This window comes from Daktulosphaira vitifoliae, unplaced genomic scaffold (assembly GCF_025091365.1).
Source record: "Daktulosphaira vitifoliae isolate Bord-2020 unplaced genomic scaffold, ASM2509136v1 Scaffold_1, whole genome shotgun sequence".
NCBI classification, from domain to species: domain Eukaryota; kingdom Metazoa; phylum Arthropoda; class Insecta; order Hemiptera; family Phylloxeridae; genus Daktulosphaira; species Daktulosphaira vitifoliae.
In genome coordinates this window covers 34580285-34603134 of record NW_026099572.1, presented here as the reverse complement: position 1 = coordinate 34603134, position 22850 = coordinate 34580285, and the positions used below count along the sequence as shown (strand labels likewise).

The following is a 22850-nucleotide window of genomic DNA, read 5'->3' as shown; positions in this document are numbered from 1 at the left end:
ATTGTCATTAAAAGTATTATAAAACTATCGAAACAAACCGTCGTTGGTGTGTATTCTTCTCGAATACTATTTAACGGTTTTAATTTTTGAAGAAATCACGTTTGTGATTCACAATTGAATCTCACTAAAAAGCAATTTCGGGGTAGTAATCGCACTACTGTCTTTATTGGTTCTTATGAGACCGTATGCGTGTGCGTGTCGTATGATTTGTAGCAAACATTTAATTGTATTGTTATTGGCCGTCTTTTATGTAACCTATCACTTTTGCTATATTGTTTTATTATTTACAAGTCGATTCGACGGAACACAAATAAAACTATAGAAATGTACATTTCTAGTAATATTTCATCGAACGATTTTTCTAAAAAACAACTTAACATTTTGACTACAATATAGGACATTGAAATGTTTTTTAATAGCGCATGAAACATGGAGTATTTCGCATATCGTTGAAAAATATGAAATATTCTAACAATAGTTCCAACATTTGTATAAGATAAAAATAGCTGTTATCGTCAGACATGTGGTTTATTTTATGTGCGACCGGTGGAAGTGGTAAAAAGATGAGTAATAATAACACGAGTCGTTCAACAATATTAAAAATCGAATCGTTACAAGTGCTACGTCGGCGTAATCTTCAATCCGTCAAATATGCTGAAAAACGATGGCTTCTAGGCGTTGGCTGGATAGTTTTTTATTTTTGTATAGATTTTTGTCGCGGTTCGTATTGCTTGCACGGTGACCCGTGTGAAATGCATTTATTCTTCACGTTTTTCAATTGCGGTTAAGGTCAAAACTCGATAATACCGCCGAATGTTTTCGAACCCGAAGAACGATTTTTTTCGATCGTGCCACTTTGATTAGCTCGTCTTAGACGTGCACAATGTATCGCGAATCACGGCCATTGTTCGACGCGTTCGCTCTCAGCGTGATCTCTTCATTTCCCTCCCTTCCACCCCTCCGCCACAGTAACCACCGGCAGCTGCCCTAGGGGCGCGCACGTCGTCATTCTCCGGTGCCTCTGCGATACAATAAATTATACAATTTTTATTCGTCGCGCGCGCCTCCTCAGATTACCATCGCCGCGTCTTCACGTCGCCACTTATCTGCAGTAATAACACGACATTTGACCAGCCGGTCTTTGGCTGAAACAGTTGCGACCGATTGGCTATTAATCTCTCGTTTAGATTGAGATACGTTGTCAACCACAGTCCTCCTCGGTCCGTACAAACGACACGTCACTTTTGTTTACAACTCGGATTTATTATATTTGGTAATCACTCCTCGCGATCGAATATTTTAAACAAAAACTGTAATTGCATATAGACCAATTAGAAATAAATGAGCAATGCCATGACGAATTATGTATACAAAAAAGTAAAACCCCGTACGCGCATTTAATACCGCGATGGGTTTTAAATAATTCATTCGGCGTGTTATCGATTGTACACGAACCCTTTTCCATAACACCAGCGATAAGTCGATTAAAGGTAGAGAGAGTACAAAATCGGGACCTTTGTATTTACCGTGAACTCGGTGTTGTGGTGGTACTCCTTACCCGGTCAGATGAGACCAGTGACAAACTTTAACGGCTCAATAGCAAAAGGAAATGGCAATTTTCATGTTATTCGCGATGGAATCCGTTTTGGCGAACTCGTCAGTCGGCTTTTCAATATCAAAGGGTTGTTGGCGCGTTATCTTTAACGTCCAGTCCGTTTCCGGCTTTGAATTCAGCTGAAGTCGGTCAGTCGACAGCGTTTAACAAACAATAACAACGCACATAAACGTCAGTCGGTGGCGACGGCGGCACATGTGCATCGATATCTTATTCGACAATTCTCAGTATCGTGCGCATGTTATTCTTTTTTGGCGGCGTGTCGGCTTTTCGACCAAAAAACCTCTTTGGACCCCGGCCGAGGGGGCGTGTGCAACAAAACATCGTAATCGCGAATGCGTTCGTGTATATATATATATATATATATATTTGTGTACTACACAGGGACTGGGTCCGACAGTGCTGAGGAATAACAACGATAAATTAACCTCTGGAGGTTTTTTCGCGGTATCAAAACACGCGGCGACTGTTTTTACAGTACGCGCTGACGATTGAAATGTTTTCGGAGGTCGAAACAGCGCACCCACAAAAACACAATGGTAAACACGTCCACGCACTGACGGTTTTCCAATATCGTACAACACAATGAAAAAAAATTATGTATAAATACGTGTACGCATAATAACAACAAGGGAGAACGAGCAGATATTATTATTACCATTGTGAGAAGCGGTGGAGTTGTGGGCGCTGATTGACTCTGGCAATGCAGAAGTCATGACACAGGCGACTTTGGTTATATCCGATGACCGCGGGGGTCTTTTGTGTGCGGATGCCGCCGCCGCTTCATCAACAACAGATCACTGGACCGGTCGGTTGCACGACGATGACATGAGGCCGTCAAAGAATTTACCGCACATCTGTACGTGTCACCACCTCGTGGTTGTCAAACGAAATTGGCCTTCTCGAGGAATGTGACGTCTCAATTTTCGAGGTGAACGCAAAAAAATCCGTTTTGTATGAAAATTACCCGTATTTCTACACATTGGCACTCGTATTCAAAGTCATATTGAACTCTCGAATTCGCTAACTTGACGATGAAGTTACTTTACGCGGTCGCAAAATCGCAAGACAATTACATAACGCCACATAATTACATTAGACAATTTTTTATTGGATACTTCTATGGCGTCATAACATTTGAAATGCACAAATCCGCGAAACCCAGTAAATGGAGAAATCCTATTCTCATCATAATTCTCGTTCGTTCAACATCAATGACTCTATTGGACCGAGATTTCCCAGACAGAGATTTAGAAGCACGGGGTATAATTATAATAATATTTATTATGGAAAAAAAGTCTAATTTAGATTGTCTACGTTTTTTTAATAACTCTATTGTGTTGTTTATTTGCGTATTGACGATCGATTTTGAAGCTTGTTAAAAGTAGTATTTTACTTTCACTTATTAATCATGATTAATTATTTTATGAATTTTTATTAGAGTATCCGTAGCTCAGTAAAGGAATATTTCTAAATCATGTCGCTAATAAACCACCTCGTTTGAAATTTACTCATTTTTTCACAGTGTTAGATAACAATATTCAGGTGACATTTAGTATTTTGTCGGATTATTCAACAACACAAGTTAAATTGTAGTGTAAAATTAATTTTATAAATAAAACTTTAAATTATTGTAAGATCATATTTAAATATATACAAAGTGTTATATCACACTTTGTCCATGCTTATCTGCCATAAATTGTACGTTATTTTTAAGAAAAAAAAACAGTTTTCAATGCAACCTAAAAGCGTTAGACTAGTCGATGTTCATTTAATGTGCATTTTAATTAATACGAGTAAGTATAATAACTATTATACTTATTATCATTGTTTACTTTTAATACATGCATGGAATTAATCTGAACAGTTTTAAATTTAGTGACACTGAATAATTAACTATAATAAGTCATAGTTTGAACCAATCGATAAGACTTTTTGCTGTACACTAATGAAATTTCAAGTAATATGCTTTATAATTATCAAACTGTTTTGTTCCATTTAATGATTTAATAATAATATTAAAAAGAGTGTCGTTGAGAACTAATCCACAATACTACCAAAGTTTATGGTATCAGTGTAATAAGTCATTCATATATGTTAATGAAAACCCTAATAATTTAAATAATATCAACATTCAAAAAACGCGGTCTTGATGAAAAAATCTTTAATTAAATTTTTTAGATCATAGGGAATGGGATTACTTATATAAAATAAAAATTAAAGAACCCCTAGAGTCACATTAGGTGATGGTAGTCAAAATAGCAAATCCATCTAAAATACATTTGTTCCTATGCAGTATGAAAATCCGTTTTTAACTTTAATTTTCACTTGATTTATATTAAATTTCTTGTAAAAAGTGATCTTTGTAATCACTACAATGTACAAAATCATTTCCTTCAGCACTTAGAAGACCTTCTATTCGCATTAAATGTGAGAAATGATTTAAAAACAATTTAACGAAATTCGTGGCGCCATCTCGTAGCAGTCACGAGTCTTTATATAGTTCAAAACTATATAATTTACTTTTTTTTTTTAATTTTTCATGTTCACCGTGTAAAACTATGATCCTTTCCTACGTCATTATTGTACTTTGTCTGAAGTCTTGATGGTAATGCTTGAAACTTAAACGTAATCAAAGGGGACTTGAAGGCCATACGACTTTTGTTATGGTCCCCACAAAACTCATTAGTGTCGCACAAAAATATTTTTACGGAAGTAAGATATTAAATAAAACCTACTAAAAATGTTGTTAAAAGTATGGAAATATTTGGACGTCACAAATATGAATATAACATTTAAGTGAATAAAATTTCATATTTGATCAGTATCAGCAAGCGTATGTCTTATAAAACTATGATTTCCCAACTATAATAAAAATATGATAGTATCGGCATTTTAAACACATGTTCAGCAACTTATTCGTTTAATTGATAACATCTTCGGGTGGTATGAAAATATCATTAGGCTGTGTTATCATGACACTCGTATTAGCCAGGTCGTCGAGTGTACAGTTTCGCGTTTCACTGTTTATGACTAATATTTATCAGTCGTTACCCTACACTTACATATCAACCCCAAAAACGGGTAATTTAACGAAGCTTTTTGTTTCGTCTTTAAGTGGCATTCGACACGACCCCATCGTTACACACAGTACATTTATTTCTGCGTACGTCACCGTGTGATTCCCTCGAGTTTCCGTTCTGTCTTGATTATTATTTAGGCGTCGTGTTTTCCGGCAACGTTATTATTTCCGAATTGTTATTTATTGTGTTTATAGTCTTATTTGCCCACACGCGCACATAGTGTTACCTATACTTGCCGCCAAATATTTATTACACACAGCTTCCGAATTGGAGTCCCGTTTCTTCGCCGGTTTAACGAGCGTCGATTTACATTCGATAAATACAAGTACCAATACCCATAGGTGTTCACTTTTATTTGGTATCATTTTTGACAAAATAATAAATACAAACGTTTCTTATTTTTGGTGTTTTTAGATTCCACGCGAAACTGAAAACGTATTGATTATATCATAAGGTTTTTTTTTTGTGTCTTTCCATGAAAGTAATCAGCTCTCAGTAGACCGATTTTGTTAACCTATGCGTCAAAATAACCCGATTATAATTTGATTGAACGTTTAAACGCCAAAAATCAAACAAGAAATACTATTTCGTACGTGACAGCTTGACTGTAAGACGGTTAGCTGTGCACCGCACTAGAATGTCGTTTTACCTTAAGCCTGTTTAGATCGCTATTATTGGAGTGGTAGAGGGTCATCTGGGTTATACTAAATGTATTAGAAGTTCTTCAAAGAGTATCATAAATATAAGGGATAACGAGGGGCCCTTAAATACTAATGGTTGGCCAAGCGGCATAAAACAGTTAAACTCAATTAAACAAATAATAAATAGCATTAAAAAATAACATAAAACTCAGCTGAATAGATGAACTTGTTGATAGTTATGAGTGGACTGTATGACGTCTTGTGGTAATGGTGTTGAACATCTGAGTATTAAGAGTCAGAGTGTAGATCCAGACACGTCATGGCAGAGGAAAACAGACGGCGGAAAAGCGACTACGACAATGAAGTTATTTTTTAATGATCAGGGCCCAATCACTGGAGATGTGCAAGTACACGTTAACTTTGAGCACAAGGGTGCAATAAACAAATAAAAGAATAACGGCGTACAATGGCCGAATGGTTTACCATTCAAGCGAAGGCGCTTGCTACAAAAAAAGGTGACACATAAAACATACAACTTACTGATTTAAGACGATGAAATGTACACGGATGACAATTGACACGGAGGTCATCGATTTGCCATGCTGGGTGGGCAAGGGGATGAGGAAAGCAAAGACTCTAGATATCAGCTGTCACACGATATAACATAATAATCAACGGTGTTTGTGATAACTGGTCCACTAGGTCTCTGGTAAAGGCGTTCGCTACTAAATAAATACCCTTAATTTTAGAGAATTAAACAAATATCTAAAAAGAAACACATAAATTTAAGACTTCTATAGAATAATTTTAAAGATCTTTTTGATTAAAATTTTTTTTTTTTAAATAACTATTCAAATTTAAACCACTCATGAAGAAACATGAAAGATATTAGTTGATTGAATTTTTTAGGAGTTAAAAAAAATTATTTTTTCCATTTTATCAAGACTAATCACTATAGAACAGTTTAAGTATGTATTATGTAAATATAACTTACATAATTAGGTAATGAGAAGGATTAATCTGATTGTTTTACTATATTTCATCTTATTATTTTAATTTAACTGATCATTTTCTTTTTTTCCAATAAAGGCCAAACATTTTTTTATGAAACTTAAATAATATAAAAATTATGCAAAACAATAATATATTAATACTTGAATTAGTTTATTAGAATTTAAGTACAAGTAACATAAATCATAATTAAATAACATCTTACATTTTAAATTAATTTTATTATCAAAAAAAATCTTAACAATATATTGTATAAAAAAAGAAAATATGTGAAAAGATTAGTATGGATAATAATATTAAATTTGTAATTAAAAAGTACCTCCCAATAACCTCCAACATCGCTGTTAGCATTTGGTTAATGATTCTGGTTTTGAAAACATAGTAAGTACAAATCAAGGGATGATCCGTTTGTGTTCGATTGTCTGTCCGTATTAGACAACACGGTATCCTCAGCTCATCTTGATCATCCTTCGATTATCCTCCTACTATGCTCCAGAGCGATTGACTTTTTAATTATGATTTAATATTAATATTAAGTCATAAATAATTAATTATCCATGCTTTTCTTTTACGATTCATTTTTATTTAATTAATCCCATTCATCTAGAGAAAAATATTCTGATGAAGAATCAGAGCTAGAACTGCTCGACATACTTGCCCGACGAAACATGGCATTATTTAATGGGTTAATTCTTTGGCTATCTTCTTCATCTATCTTTAGTTTTTTTATAACTTTAACCGCAGGATTCACCGACTATAAAGTATTAAAAACCTTACTAAGGTTGAATATATTTTTAAATATTTATATTTTAATTATAATTAAAATAAATGAAATTATCTCATCTAACTTGATTTTCAGTTCAAAATGTTTTATTTTAATTAAGTGTTCAAAATGCGATTCATTAATATATGATGCACTTCATAAGTATGATAAGAAAAAATTGAAATATAATCATTAAAATACTATATTGATTTTAAACAATTATTTTGCTTATATTTTGCTATAATATAGAATTTTAACGATACTCTATGATTAATTGTGAAAAGAGTTTACCTTCAATTTAATTCCCCGTTTGATTTCATCCAATAATTTCATTGGTAGAAATGGTCCATCAACCTTATCTTTGTTCTTAGTATTGTTATTGGCTTTTAGAAGCGTTGGTAGTGTTTGGGGAAGTGGCGGAGCTGAAGGAATACAATCTGAAAAATTTTCATGTTTAGATATCATAAATTGTGATTTTTTTATGTTTATATACAAGAATTATCCAATGAGTTTACTCTTTTCATATCTTTTTCTTCTATTTTTGGTTTTTCTATAACCAATAACTTCACCGGCTATATAAAATTAAAAAATCAAACACATATACTAATGTTTTAATATTTTTAAATATTTCGATTTAAATATAATTATTTTAAATAATTTTATTTTACTTGATTTGCAATTGAAAATGTTTTAGGAATTGTTAAAAATGTGATCCATTAATATATGATCCACTTTTTAAGCACAAAAAAAACATTTTAAAACGTTAAAAAAATGAACTATAATCACTATATAGAGAAAAATCGACTTTTAAGAAATTTTATTGCTTACATTAAGCGATAATATAGAATTTGCACCATATTCAATTATTAATTGTTAAACATTTTACCTTCAATTTTACACCACGTTTTAATTCCTCGATAAGAATCATTGGTAGAGCTGCTGGTCTATCACTCTTACCTTTGCTTTTAATATTATTTTCTGCTTTTTGTAGCGTTGGTAGAGTTTTGGAAAGTGGAGCAGCTGGAGGAATGATATCTGGAAAATATTCATATTTAGATAACATAAACAGTGACTTTTTATGTATATATACAAGTACTATCAAAAGGGTTCATTCTTCGAAGATTTTTGTCATCTATATTTGGTTTTTCTAATACTTTAACCACTGGACTTACCGGCTATATAAAATTAAAAAACCAAACACATATACTAATGTTATATATATATTTAAAAACATTAAAAAAATTAACTGTTATAATTAATATACTCATTTAATATATTGAGGAAATTGTTTGGCTTACATAAAGCTATAATATATAATTTGCACTATACTCAATTATTAATTATTAAACATTTTACTTTCAATTTCACGCCGCGTTTAATTTCTTCTATAAGATTTTTTGGTAGATTTGCTGGTCTATCAACCTTACCTTTGCTTTTAATATTATTTTCTGCTTTTTGTAGCGTTGGTAGAGTTTGGGGAAGTGGTGGAGCAGAAGGAATAAAATCTATAAAATTTACATATTTGTATTGTACTTAAATTTATAAATGTACTATAATTTTTTTGCTGTTTTTTTTTATTAAATTAAAATATATAGAGTCACCATTATTTTGCCTTAAGTCCTTCGACTCAGTTAGTTTTTTGTTAATTTTTATTTCCTCCTCCTTGTGTTTTTCTTGACCATTAATATTTTTTATTAAGTAATCGGAAGATTCCATTAAATATTTCTGAAGAATATCCAAAACGATTTCGGACATTAAATCTTCAATCTGATCTATTAAATTAAATTTTGGTAAAATTATGGATACTTTAAGAAAAATAATATGTTGTGTAGTCGGAGTATACTTCGTTATTTTTTAAACTAAATCATATATTTTTATAGAATAATAATTTAAAATATGAATATCTACTTCGAATAATAATTTCTAATTTTGGGTCATTTAAAATTTCGCGTTTTATTGACTCCTTTAAATCGGTTATTTTGTCAGCCATAGTATCTTGTCCATTCTCGCGTTTTACTGGTACGCTACCATTTTTTAAAATACATTGTCTTGAAGGGATAAATTCTGACGTTAAGTCTTGAATTTTATCTATAAAATGAGTTATAATTATAAACTATAGACTTTTTGAAAGGGGTTCTCTGTAATTATATTTGTGAATAAATTTTTGTTGTTGAAAATTAAGCTTTTTAGATAGTGTGTGAATTGTGTAAGTAAATTAAATAAAATAATGTGCTTATTTTAGCTGTTTAGCTAAACAATTTAGGTACAAGTAAATCTATCTACTTTTAAATATTACATTTACATAATCAATATGTATATTAACCCTTAAAGAAAATCCAGACCCAAGTGTACATGTTAATCGTACCTAACATGTAAACGTTTATACAGTTTATTATTAACTGAATATTATTAATATACTAAATAGGATAATTTTGCTATCATAACTTATTTACACAATAATAATTTGAATATTTTTATTTTTGTTAACCTTAGTCACATATTTTTTTTGAATATATTAACTATTTAATAAAATTGAAGTGTATCTTTTATTTATTGTAAGGATCTTAACTTTGTTTTTTTCAAAAGTGAACATATTATTTGATTATAATAAAATGTTTGAAATTGTGTTTTAATAGTGAATGCTGTTACGTTTTTAAAGTGGACTGTAGAAAACCGTTCGAAATTACTTTTAATTATCTAATTAATAAAAAACGATATAAACTTAAACCTTTAACTTAGTTTATTACTTTACTTTATATACACATGTTTGGCGTGCACGTCGTGCCGTCCTTTTCGTTGACGAGACATCGTTCGACTATTTATTACAAAAATGAAAAAACCGGTACGCACCGGATAAACGCGCTTATCACGATACTACATTCAAATAAAAAAAAGACAAACTATGGATCGAACACGCCGGCCGCCTTGAAATAACAAATTTCAAAATACAGTGTAAGATAAATTTTAACAACCCTAAACATAACTATTTTTGATAAAGATAAAAATAATTTAAAGTAATAGTAATATTTTAACTACAAATATAATCATTTTGTGTAAAAAAAAAAAAATAATAATAATAATAAAAAATTAATTAATTAAACAATATTACTAAATCATCGACAGTAAAAATTTTCAGAATAAATTGACAACAAACAGATAATAACAACATATTTTTACAAATTTGGACTAACTACTGGGATGAAAACTTCTGGAGATGAGTTATTACCCTCAAACGGTAAAAGGCACAATTGGCGGACAGCTCGCTCATATTCTCCATTAACAGCTCGAACAAAGGCCGACCTCACCACTCCATCCCTTCCTTCTCGAACGGACACGATACGCCCAATACTCCATTTCAGAGGGGGCAAGTTGTCGTCACGCAACAAGACAACCGTTCCAACATTTAAGCGAGGCCCTTTCTCTTTGGCCCATTTTACCCTCTCTTGCAAATGCCCAAGATACTCTTTGCTCCGACGTTTCCATAAATTCAACGATAATTGAGTGACGCGCTGCCATCTATCCAACCGATTTAATTGCTTAGTGTTGGACTCTGGTTCTGGTACTGCCATAAGGGAGTCGCCAATTAAAAAATGACCAGGAGAAAGATAAGATAAATCAAAAGGTTCGTTGGATAAAGGAGTTATAGGTCGTGAGTTAAGACAAGCCTCAGCGCGCGTTAGTACTGTTGTTAATTCCTCATAAGTTAAATATGACTCACCCATTACCTTATATAATAAATTTTTCATCGAGCGAACGGCACGCTCCCACAACCCGCCAAAATGAGGGGAGCGAGCTGGTATGAAGCGCCATTGAACGCCATGCTTAGACAACTCCGTATTTATGGCGTCTTGGTGCTCTTTTGAATAAAATAGATCGTAAACTTCTTTCAAATGACGCTGAGCTCCAACGAAATTTGTCGCATTATCTGAGTAAATAGTATGGCTTTTGCCTCGACGATCAAAAAAACGATTTAATGCATTAAGAAATGCCTTTGTACTTAAATTGCTGACAAGCTCTATGTGAACTGCCCTTGTGACAAAACACACAAAAATAACTATGTAACCTTTTACATGTTNCACACAAAAATAGCTATGTAACCTTTTACATGTTGAGATCTTCGCAATAAACTAGTACGAATCATTATAGGACCTGCAAGATCTACACCACACTTATAGAACGCGCGAGGGACTGGTTCTACGCGGTCTGTTGGTAAATCGCCCATAATGGGCTGAACTACAACTGGCTTTAAACGAAAGCATATTACACATATTCTAAAAACATCTCGTGCAATACTACGTCCTCCTATAGGCCAGTATTTTAGACGAATCGACGCTAGCATAGCTTGAGGGCCGCTGTGTAAAAGACTGACGTGTTCGTGTTGAAACAATAACCTTGTAAATGTGCTTTTATGTGGTAAAATAATCGGATGCCGTTGATAAATATCGATGGAAACAGCATTTTTTTAACGGCCTCCTACGCGTAAAACACCATTTTCATTCATGTAAGGTCTAAGACGAAATAATGGACTTTTAGAAGAAACAAAAGGCGTAGGGTGATTTAAATTTTTTATTTCAGAAGAAAAGTAATCATTTTGTACATGCTTTATCAGTCCTAGGTTCGCTTGACTTAATTCACTGACCTCTAAAGACGCTATTTTTCGATCCGATTTACGTCCGGCATTATAAATAAAACGATAGCAATACGCGGTAACACGCAATATTTTCTGATAATTTGAGCACCTATTTAATAAGGAAAAATTTTCTCGTGTTGTATTCGCGACTAAGTTAATAGAATTATACTTTTCAGTACACTTGACTTCAGGTAAATTTAAATTACTTATTGCCTCGGCCGTGGTTTGCCATTCCTTACAATCCTTTTGTAACCACTGTGGCCCTGACCACCATAAGGACGACTTAGACAATTCTTTGGGATAAGAACCACGAGATATTACATCCGCAGGATTATCTTGCGATTTCACGTGCGCCCACTCGGCTCTTGAAGTTATTTCCTGTATTTCGCCCACCCTATGAGCGACAAAAGTTTTCCATTTGGCGGAAGATGATGAAATCCAGGCGAGAACAATATTTGAGTCAGTATACAAAAATCGTTTACAATTAGCTATTTGTAAATTTTTAACCACCTTTTGCGCCAATCGCGCAAGTAAAAGTGCCGCACATAATTCGAGACGTGGTAAAGACACTGTTTTTATAGGAGCTACTTTGGATTTCGCGCAAATAAGACGGACAGTATGTTGACCGTGTTCATTCGTGGTGCGTAAATATAACGCCGCTCCATACGCACGAATGGAACTGTCCGAAAAACCATGTACCTGATACTCGACAATTTTTTGCTCGCCAATGATTTTACGCGGAATAATAATTTTATTAATATAACCAAGTTTTTTCACATACGCTTCCCAATCATTTTTTATATTTACAGGAACGGGTTCGTCCCACTCTAATTGTTGTTGCCATAAATTTTGCATTATAAATTTGCCCTGTACTATTATCGGACCAAGTAAACCAAGCGGATCGTAAATTGAGGCAATATGCGATAAAATTGAATGTTTCGTTATTGACCCAGATATAGAAATATTTTTAACAATATACTGTAAAGTATCAGAATACGCATTCCATACAAGCTCTAGTACCTTTGTTATCGGTCCGTCGTTATTAGCAATTATATGACTATTATCGTTGTTTACCTGTAGTTGGCTGATTAAATTAGGCTCATTCGACGACCACTTACGTAATTCAAAACCAGCTTTGTTTAACACCGTACACATTTCTTCTTTTAAACGAGCGGCATTTTCAAACGTATCACTTCCGCCTAAAAAATCGTCAACATAAAAATTGTTTAATATAGCCTCAGATGCTGCTGGGTATTTATCCACATTATCTTCAGCTAATTTGTTTAGGCAAGCCGTGGATAAAAATGAAGCTGGCCNAATTTGTTTAGGCAAGCCGTGGACAAAAATGAAGCTGGCACTGTGCCATACGTCACCGTTTTTAAACGATAAGTCCGAATTGGCTGATCAGGCTCAGGACGCCATAAAATACGTTGGAAATCTTGATGTTCATGCGTTACCCATACTTGTCTATACATTTTTGCTATATCTCCTGTTAAGACAACTTTATACTTACGAAATCTAGCAAGTATGTATAATAAATCATCCTGTACAACAGGTCCTTTCAGTAAAACTTCATTAAGCGAGAGACCAGACTGAGTCTTACACGATGCGTCAAAGACGACACGTAACTTAGTAGTAGAACTATTGGGATTACGCACAGCGTGATGTGGAATATAATAACTTTTACTAGCTGAAATAAAATTAACATTTGTAACTAGTTCCATATGACCCAATAACTCGTATTCCTTTAAAAATTGCACACAATCGGTTTTTAAAATAGAATCGTTTTGTAATCGTTTTTCTAACGATAGAAAACGCCGCAATGCTATATCATAAGATGGGCCCAACTTCAATACACTATCTTTAAACGGTAATTTAACTATAAGACGACCGTCGTCGCCGCGACGTACAGTGCGATCAAATAATACTTTGCATTGCTTTTCTTCTAACGCGTGTGTAATTCTATTATCGAATTCTTCTACTCGCCAGAATCGCGTAAGTAAATCGTCTAGAGGCTCGACTTCACAATTTGTACAATTTACTACAAATGAATGCGATTGCTGTAACACTGGTCCAGATATTACCCAACCGAATCGCGTTTTTTGGAATATAGGTCCCGAACTGTTTGGTTTTATCTTTTCTGCACATAATATGTCGTAAAAATGCTGAGCGCCTATTAGCATATCTATTTTTGCGGGAACATAAACGATGGATCAGCAAGTGTCAGATCATCAGGTGGTTGTACACAGCTATTCTTAATAAATGAAGACGGAATATTTTTTGATATATTTTTTACAATTAAATAAGAGGTAATCAATTGAAATGATTCGCAACGTGAACTGACCGTAGCAGTGGTGCTATGCCTAATATGCTGTTCAGTGCCTCCAATGCCATTAATATGATGATGTACATTACACCTTTTTAATTTTAGTAGTTGCACCATTTTTTCATTGAACGCATCGGCGTGCATAACATTTTTTTGTTAGGGTGTAATAATAAACAAATTTTACATAAATTCAGATCAGATATCTTTTTAATTCTCTCTGAAATGGACAACGACAACAGTTTCGGACACCGATATATAGTGTGTTGCTCGTTACAACAATAACAATTTAAAGTAGACGCCGACGTTACTAAGGTAGATTTTTGATAATTTCTTTTTGCAATGAAATGAGGTTGTACAGATTTAGTTCTATTATGTATGCTACGAGCGCTTTCGACAGCNTTTTTGCAATGAAATGAGGTTGTACAGATTTAGTTCTATTATGTATGCTACGAGCACTTTCGACAGCCTCTAAAACCTTATATCGCCTCTCAACAAAATCAATTAAATGTGACACTTCCGCTGTTTCTTCACTATGTGAAATAGACTCCCATTCCTGCAATGTGTTCTTGTCGAGTTTCGAACAAATTAAATGAATGAAAAGAGGGCCCCACCGTTCAGGCTCTTGGCCAAGCGACTCCAAAGCTCGCATGTGCCCCAACACTTCATCCGCTAAACTTTTCAATCTAACTGCTGATTCGCTGGTCAAAGACTCCAACTCAAATAAAGCTTTTACATGCTTAGAAACCATTATTCTTTTGTTACTATATCGTTTAACCAAAATATTCCACGCTGTCTGGTAGTTATTTGCAGTTGTTTCTAAGCAATGGATGCTTAACAACGCTTCCCCAGCTAATACAGAACGTAAATAAAAAAACTTCTGTATCTCTGCTAAATCATTATTATTATGTATTAGAGATAAAAATAAATCGAAAAATACTGGCCATTGCTTATGATCACCCGTAAATGTAGGAATAGTTATCTGAGGTAAATTTATTCTTGGGTGTGGTGTACAATTGCTTATTAAATTAGGCCTTGACATCGGCAACGTATCACTATATTTTCGTATAGGCGACTCTATCGGATGTTCCAAAAGTTTAACCGCTTTGGATTGAGCCTCAAAATATAAATCCTCAAATTCCTCTCTATATTTATTTTGTTCTTCTTCATCTACATTTTCTTCTATATCAATTTCCGATTGTACCTGTTGATACTCACTCCATATTTCTTCCAGCTTCTCTCTACGCAACCTAATATTTATTAAATCTGGATTTTCAGTATTTACAATGCTTAAAAATCTTGTTATTGAACCTTTAAGTTGTCCCCTACGCTTATTTAGATTTATAATATCACTCATTTCGACAGCTATGGGAGAATACCGTTTCGATGAAAATAAAAAAAAAAAAAAAAACTTTTCAATAACTTATCGCGTTACACTTATACTATACTATATAGCTCGTAAATTATAATCAGACGCTTATTAGGTAAGCTTATCTTTAGGAATTTTCTACTATACTAACGCACGCACTTGCTATAATATTCTTTACTTTTTTTTTTTTTTTTTTTACTTGGATAAAACCACATATACGATATACTAGAATAAATACGGACAGGAAAAATTAGGAAGGCGACTCTTACCTTGGTTTTCCAAATTTTCTATTAATTCTTTCAACGCTGGACTTTTTCTCGAGAGGTAATCCAATTGGAATGACAATGGCACTGATATTAATACTTTTCGTGTGAAAAAACACACATGTACGTTGGTCCCAATGACCTTCAAGTACACTTTATGGTGAACTTAAGTGCTTCACTGATTTGTGTAAGCAAAACGAAAAATTAAACGAAAATCAACTATTTTTAAATCGCACAGTTACTATATGTGCAATACACTAAGTTGTGTAGCACAGCACAGAGGCAAATCAATTGTATTTTGATTTACGAATAAACTGTACCTCGATAAAGATTCTATTAATCTTTATCAATCGACACTTATAAACTAAAAAGATCTCACGACGCTGGTATACAATCGCGGACGAAGGACCATGTTACGTTTTTAAAGTGGACTGTAGAAAACCGTTCGAAATTACTTTTAATTATCTAATTAATAAAAAACGATAAAAACTTAAACCTTTAACTTAGTTTATTACTTTACTTTATATACACATGTTTGGCGTGTACGTCGTGCCGTCCTTTTCGTTGACGAGACATCGTTCGACTATTTATTACAAAAATGAAATCCGGTGCGCACCGGATAAACGCGCTTATCACGATACTACATTCAAATAAAAAAAAGACAAACTATAGATCGAACAAATGCATTTGAAATTTTAACGTATTATAGAGTAATGTTTTGGCCCGCCAAATTAGATCACCAATTTTATATTATCCGGGCATTTCAAATGGATTAACTAAAATATTTAAGAATTTTGGTATTACTTTGGTAACATCTAAGAGTAATAATTTAAGAGATTTATTAGGTAACCCTAAAGATAAGGTAGATGAAGGGGGGAAATCAGGCATTTATAAAATACAATGTGAAAGTTGTAATAAATGTTACGTAGGACAAACAAAAAGAAATATAGGGGTCAGGTTTAAAGAGCACTTAAGAAATATTAAAAATCAAGAAGTTGAGAAATCTCCAGTGGCTGAACATTTATTGACACATAATCACTCTATTAAAACCATAAAACTAATTAAAAACGTAAATAATTACAAAGAACTTAATATCAGAGAAGCAATAGAAATGTTTAAAAATAAAAACAATTTAATTAATTGGGATCTTGGCCCACTGAAAAATTCATTATTAAACTTGTGTAAACTGGCAAAAATGTGATAATATTACTTAGTGATGACGTCACTAGGTGATAAGGTCACTAGGGGTATATAAGGGAGTTTTTTCTAGTCGGGGTGTCAGTATGTGTTTAGCGTTGATAATGGTAACATTGTTTCCGAAATACGTATCCGCGACTTTTCATTGATTTTTGTGGCTTTGAGTTTAATATTTTTTAAATTAATAATATTTTTAATATAGTTTTAATTTTACTTAATATGATGATTAACTGAAAAATAAGTAATTATAATTTTTCATAACTACAAACCATCTTTCCTTTCATCGATGTTCCTCTTGGATTGCACTACCGGATATGTTTTTTTCAGTAAAACTGAGTCTCCACTCGCAGTAATATTGTCAACATTTTTTTCAGATTTTCTGGCACATAACTTCCTAACAAATTTTATAACTCTTCTAAATACGCCTTTTTTGGGCGTCATATTATATTTTATAGAAATACAAACACTATTAACACTTTAAATTTTTCTAAAGCAAAATAATTAAATATTGAATATTTAGACTTAAATTTTCATAAAAAATAAACTATTATTGTGTCATAGTAATTGAAAATAATAATAACTATTTTTTATAAGACAATTACTATATCCTTTAATTTATGCTATGAAATAATTTAAAAGTTGACATTTTCTTTAGCCTATATCTTTCTTTAATTTTAAAAAATTGGCGGATTATTTCAAAAGCTACATGATCTCCTATTTTCTTATTTGTATTCTGTATTCAAGTTTTATGATTTACATACATTATACAATTATTACAATAGAAAGTCATTTCCCTACTTACTGATCACCTTATGTAATAAAGTTAAATTATTGTATTATATTTTAAATACTAAGTAAATTCATGTTAAATGTACAATCTCTATGTGCATACGTCGACTTTAACGTCTATGCCAATACAATTATTGATGAATATACAATATAACAATAAGATATACGAAGTCTAAATAAAAATCTTGAAAACGCTTAGACGTAGCCACAACTTAGTAGTTGCGATCAATGTTTTTGACTTCGCATAGTTTTCATTATCTCGCTGAGGTCACAAACGCGAAGTCTAATTATATTATAAAAATTGAATTTAAAAAAATTCCCGCATGAAGTCACTATGAATTGCAGAGAGGGTCACATATGATATCTAAATATTGTCCTTATCAAAGCTAAACGTCGTCACGTGTAGATATGACTGACACCAAACTCCCATTGACATGTTACTATACACTTTAACGCGCGTCTCAAGCAAGAACTTTATAAGCCATCACTTATTCTCTGCACGCTTATGTGTAAACATCTTTTTTTAAAGATTGAAGTTAAATTATGGATAAGTCAATTGTTAATCAGGTAAATAGTAAAAATTACTCTTAATTCTTATTAAACTTTATTCTTCTATTCATCCTAGTTAATGTATCTTTCTCAAATTTAGAAGTACTGCACTTGAGATGTATATGAAGTCTATTAGCATACAAAGCATACATCAAGTGTAGGGGTAATTACGCGACTTTAGAAACTTCTGAACAAATATTGTTCAATTTGCCCTAATTTAATGTAAATACTCCAGGACCTCATAAGTTACTACACACATGATTGGGTTAAAGTTTGCTTATTTAATGGACTTATTTAGAAAAAATATCATTTATATTATACAAATATAAAGTAGCTAGTGTCAAACGAATGATCTTGTATTTAAACCTGTTTACTATTTGTCAAATATTTTAGTGTTAACTAGTTTGTCTTTAAGTGTTCTTTATAATATGCATAAAGAGGCGTATCAACATTTTGTTACGTAGGACGATACATAAGACAATGTTTCGACCACTTCGATTAAGTTGACTAAATAATATCTTATCGAAAATAAATAATGTAATAGTTATTAAGGTATTATGGTGATAGTAAACAATATATTGTATAAAATCTATAAGGGGTATAAAATAATATAAAAATATGATTTAAATTAAAATCACTGTTTAAAAAATATTTGATAGTATTAAAAACATATAATAATAGAAGATAGTACACAACTTTTTAGTATTTAATTATTGAATATATCATAAATAATTCATGTTGTGTAATATATACTACTTATAGTTAAAAATTGTTCATAGAGAGAAGGTTTCAAATTGAATTGTTTACATATTTAATTATTTGATAAATAGTAATATTAATTGGGATTTTTAAAGTGGATAGGGTTAGACATACATAATATGATATGTAATGTTGGATACACATCGGTCGAATGTGCTGTCGAGAAATTGTGTTGTGATTACTTTTGCTATCGTTGTGCTACATCGAGTTGTTGTCGGTATTCTCTCTCTCTATGTCTTCATTTTTGTCGCCATCTTGGCGCATTTTAGCTATAAGCTCTATGGCGTTTGCAAGCCAGCAGTTTTGTATTAGTTCTGTTGTAAAATTAAAATATCACTTTTGCAATTGTCACAGCCTTGTGCGCTCAGTATATCGCCATTGGGTCTATGTGTTTGTCGAGATACATCACAGTACCGTTTACAACATATTGTACACGTTGACCGGTCACTTGCATTCGACTTTAATTGATCCTTTCAATATTCAACATTATCACCAGCCGTTTCAATTTGTCGATAAGTATAATTCTTGTTCATTTTTTTTTTAAGACTTACATTAATGATTTAATATTTGTTTATATCGGCACCACTGTGGCATTAGTATTAAGTGCCCCCCTCCTATCCACATTGGCGTGTATAAGATTTTATGATGCATGTATAATATATTTAACTGTTATATTTTTTGAAAATTCATTCTACATACATTCATACAGTCCACTCACCTTATTCCTTTTCCTCGACTAAGTAAAACAACGAACGTTAAAGAACTCGCACGAGTACCACCGAGTGCTGCGTTCATTAATTTACTATAATACATATCAAATAACGTAATATTATAATAACTATATATGTGTAACACATATATTATACATACAGCATAAATTATTATTATTAAACACCTATCGTATGTATTTTCTTTAAATAATGATTTTTCCATAAAAATGATATATATAATTTGATTTATTTTTATAAACCGTAGGTTTATTACGATCGAGTCATAAAATTGTTATCAATTTTATAATTTAAGTTCTTCTACAATCATATTTTTTTTGATCATTTGAATAATTTTTTTATAATAACGATTTCCACTTTTCTGTGCTCAAGATTAAAGCGCCCCCCGGAATTTCGGGATTCGACTTAAAGAGGACGTTAGATTGAAATCCAAATAAAAAGGAAGACTCGGTCCCTCTCCGCCACTCACACATTAAACGCTGTTTATTCCGTAATTTATACATTATATATTTATAATTTTACTAAAATTATTGATACACTCCACAGATTAATTATTTTCTTTTGTTATTAATACTTTCCATCATCATAAATTTAAAAAAATGTATTATTAAACTTAGAAACGAACTTCTCTAAGTGATATCACTACGACGTCTCCGATATGAATTTTCGCACACAGGTTACATCTGACCAGAATCCTAATACATTCGGTTAGTTTATATCAAAGTGAGATGGAGATGGTTGACTATATTGACAATTGGCGATAGACGAGTGGTCGTTTAAAATAAGTTATGTTATTGACAAAATTAATAATGGTAGTATTGAAATCTATATCTATAACGACCGTTAAAACAAAACTGCCCTTTTTAGTTTGACGTCAGTAGTTACGGGTTACATTATATTATATTATAATATAATAAAATTGGTAAGACCATAGTTATAATTTTTATCCAATTTTTTTTTTTTTTTTGCTGCAATTATTTTTATTCCTAGAAAAAATCTTAACAATATGTCGAATACAAAACGAAAAAATTCAAAAATATTAGTAAGGCTAATAATACTAAATGAGTAATTAAAAAGTTTCTCCCAACAACATCCAACATCGCTGTTAGAATTTAGTTAGTTAGTACAAAATGAAGGGTTAATCCGTTTGTATCCAGTTGTCTGTCCGTATTAAGCAAATCGGTGTCCTCAGCTCATCTTGGTCACCTTTCGATTACACTCCTACTATACTCCAGAGTGGTTGACTTTTTATTACAACTTGACATTATTTATTCAGGCTTTTCTTTTCGATTAATTTTCATTTAGTTAATCCCATTCATCTAGAGAAAAGTATTCTGACGAAGAATCGGAGCTAAAATTGCTTGACATCATATTTGCCCGACGAAACATGGCAATATCTAATGGGTTCATTCTTTGCCTATCTTGTTCATCTATCTTTGTTTTTTTTATAACTTTAACCACTGGCTTCACCGGCTATAAAATATTAAAAATAACTTATTAAGGTTGAATATATATTTTTAAGTATTTTATTTTGACTACTTGAGTCAAGCAACAGATTGTGTAATCACCACCTAGGGTTTAATAAATTCAAATGAAATTGTTTCATCTAACTTGATTTGTAATTCAAAATTCTTTATTTTTATGAAGTGTTCAAAATTCCATCTATTTTCTATAACTCTAACCAATAACTTCACTAGCTATATAAAATTAAAAAATCAAACACATATACTAATGTTTTAATATTTTTAAATATTTCGATTTAAATATAATTATCTCAAATTATCTTAACTAATTTGATTTGAAATTGAAAATGTTTTAGGAATCGTTAAAAATGTGATCCATTAATATATGATCCATTTCATTAGTACAAAAAAAGAAGCATTTAAAAAATTTAACTATAATCACTATTTTGGGAAAACACGACTTATAGGAATTTTTTTGCTTACATTAAACTATAATAAGGAATTTGCATCAAACTCAATAATTAATTGTGAAACATTTTACCTTCAATTTTACACCACGTTTTATATCATCCATAAGGTTTATTGGTAGACCTGCTGATCTATCAATTTTACCTTTGTATTTAACATTATTATCCGCTTTTAGAAGCGTTGGTAAATTTTAGAAAAGTGGCGGTGCTAAAGGAATAAAATATATAAAATTTTCATGTTTAGAAAACATACAAGATTACTTATTATAATAAATTTAATACACTACTTAAATTTATAAATATATACAAGCATTTTCTTATTGTTTTTTTTATAAAATTAAAAAATATAGATTTACCATTAATTTGCCGCAAGTCCTTCGGCTCGGTTAGTTGTTTGTTCATATTTATTTCCTCTTCTTTACGTTTTTCTGGACTACTACTATTTTTTATCATGTAATTGAAAGATTCTCAAAAAACAATTTTGAACAAATCCCTGGATGAATTCGGGTATTAAATCTTGAATCTTATCTATTAAATAAAATTTTGGTATACATTATGGATACTTTAAGACAATTAATAAGTTGTTTAGCCGGTTATACACTTCCTTATTTTTTAAACTAAGTCATTATATATCTTTATAGAATAATAATTTAAAATATGAATAAATACTTCGAATGATGTTTTCCAATTTTGAGTCATTTAATATTCATGTTTTATTGATTGATTTAAGTCAGTTATTTTGTCAGGCATAGTTTTTTGTCTATTCTCGCGTTTTACTAGTACGCCACCATTTTTTGTATAACACTGGTTAGATTCTTCTGAATATATAAAGTCTTGAATCATATCTATAAAATGAGATATAGTTATAAACTATGGACTTCTAAGCAATAGTATAGTAGGGAAGTGTAAGAGGTCATAATAAATTTAATTTAATAGAATAAATGTATTTTCAAGGCAATAATCAACAAAATTCATGTGTATTTAGTCGAATTAACAATCGAAAATGTATTTTTATTAAGAGGTTAATTGTTTTCTTTTTTCAGAAAATTTGTTTGTAATTTTTGTAATATCTTATAATAAATTGGATTGGAATAAGTGTTATCAGAAAATTACAAAAATATTAATAAATGCATTAACTTACAAGCAGTGCTTACCATTATACAAAATAACTACAAACCATTTTTCCTCTCATCGTTTGTA

The 22850-nt window shown here is 31.7% G+C and overlaps 3 protein-coding genes across 3 annotated transcripts; all 3 read right to left on the bottom strand.

Moving 5' to 3' along the window:
• Positions 1-10161: 10161 nt before the first annotated feature.
• Positions 10162-11452, bottom strand: LOC126910481 (uncharacterized). The gene is made up of 2 exons (XM_050693094.1): positions 11212-11452; positions 10162-11176 (listed from the first exon to the last, which is right to left on the bottom strand). The coding sequence occupies exons 1-2, from the start codon at positions 11450-11452 to the stop codon at positions 10287-10289; spliced, it is 1131 nt and encodes a 376-aa protein (XP_050549051.1). The 3' UTR covers positions 10162-10286.
• LOC126894359 (uncharacterized) lies at positions 11400-14187 on the bottom strand. Its single transcript, XM_050665310.1, has 2 exons — positions 13072-14187; positions 11400-13030 (listed from the first exon to the last, which is right to left on the bottom strand). Exons 1-2 carry the CDS (start codon positions 13924-13926, stop codon positions 11576-11578), a joined length of 2310 nt encoding a protein of 769 aa, XP_050521267.1. The 5' UTR covers positions 13927-14187; the 3' UTR covers positions 11400-11575.
• Positions 14171-16259, bottom strand: LOC126910474 (uncharacterized). Its single transcript, XM_050693082.1, has 2 exons — positions 14487-16259; positions 14171-14418 (listed from the first exon to the last, which is right to left on the bottom strand). The coding sequence occupies exons 1-2, from the start codon at positions 15421-15423 to the stop codon at positions 14171-14173; spliced, it is 1185 nt and encodes a 394-aa protein (XP_050549039.1). The 5' UTR covers positions 15424-16259.
• Positions 16260-22850: the final 6591 nt, after the last annotated feature.

Excerpts from the sequence above, each read along its gene's own strand:
- LOC126910481 (XM_050693094.1), bottom strand. The coding sequence starts at position 11,452 with ATGCTAGCGTCGATTCGTCTAAAATACTGGCCTATAGGAGGACGTAGT. Across the intron at positions 11,177-11,211 it reads AAGATCTCAACATGTAAAAG|GTTACATAGTTATTTTTGTG; the intron begins GTTACATAGCTA and ends AACATGTAAAAG.
- LOC126910474 (XM_050693082.1), bottom strand. The coding sequence starts at position 15,423 with ATGAGTGATATTATAAATCTAAATAAGCGTAGGGGACAACTTAAAGGT. Across the intron at positions 14,419-14,486 it reads TAGAACTAAATCTGTACAAC|CTCATTTCATTGCAAAAAGA; the intron begins CTCATTTCATTG and ends AATCTGTACAAC.
- LOC126894359 (XM_050665310.1), bottom strand. The coding sequence starts at position 13,926 with ATGCTAATAGGCGCTCAGCATTTTTACGACATATTATGTGCAGAAAAG.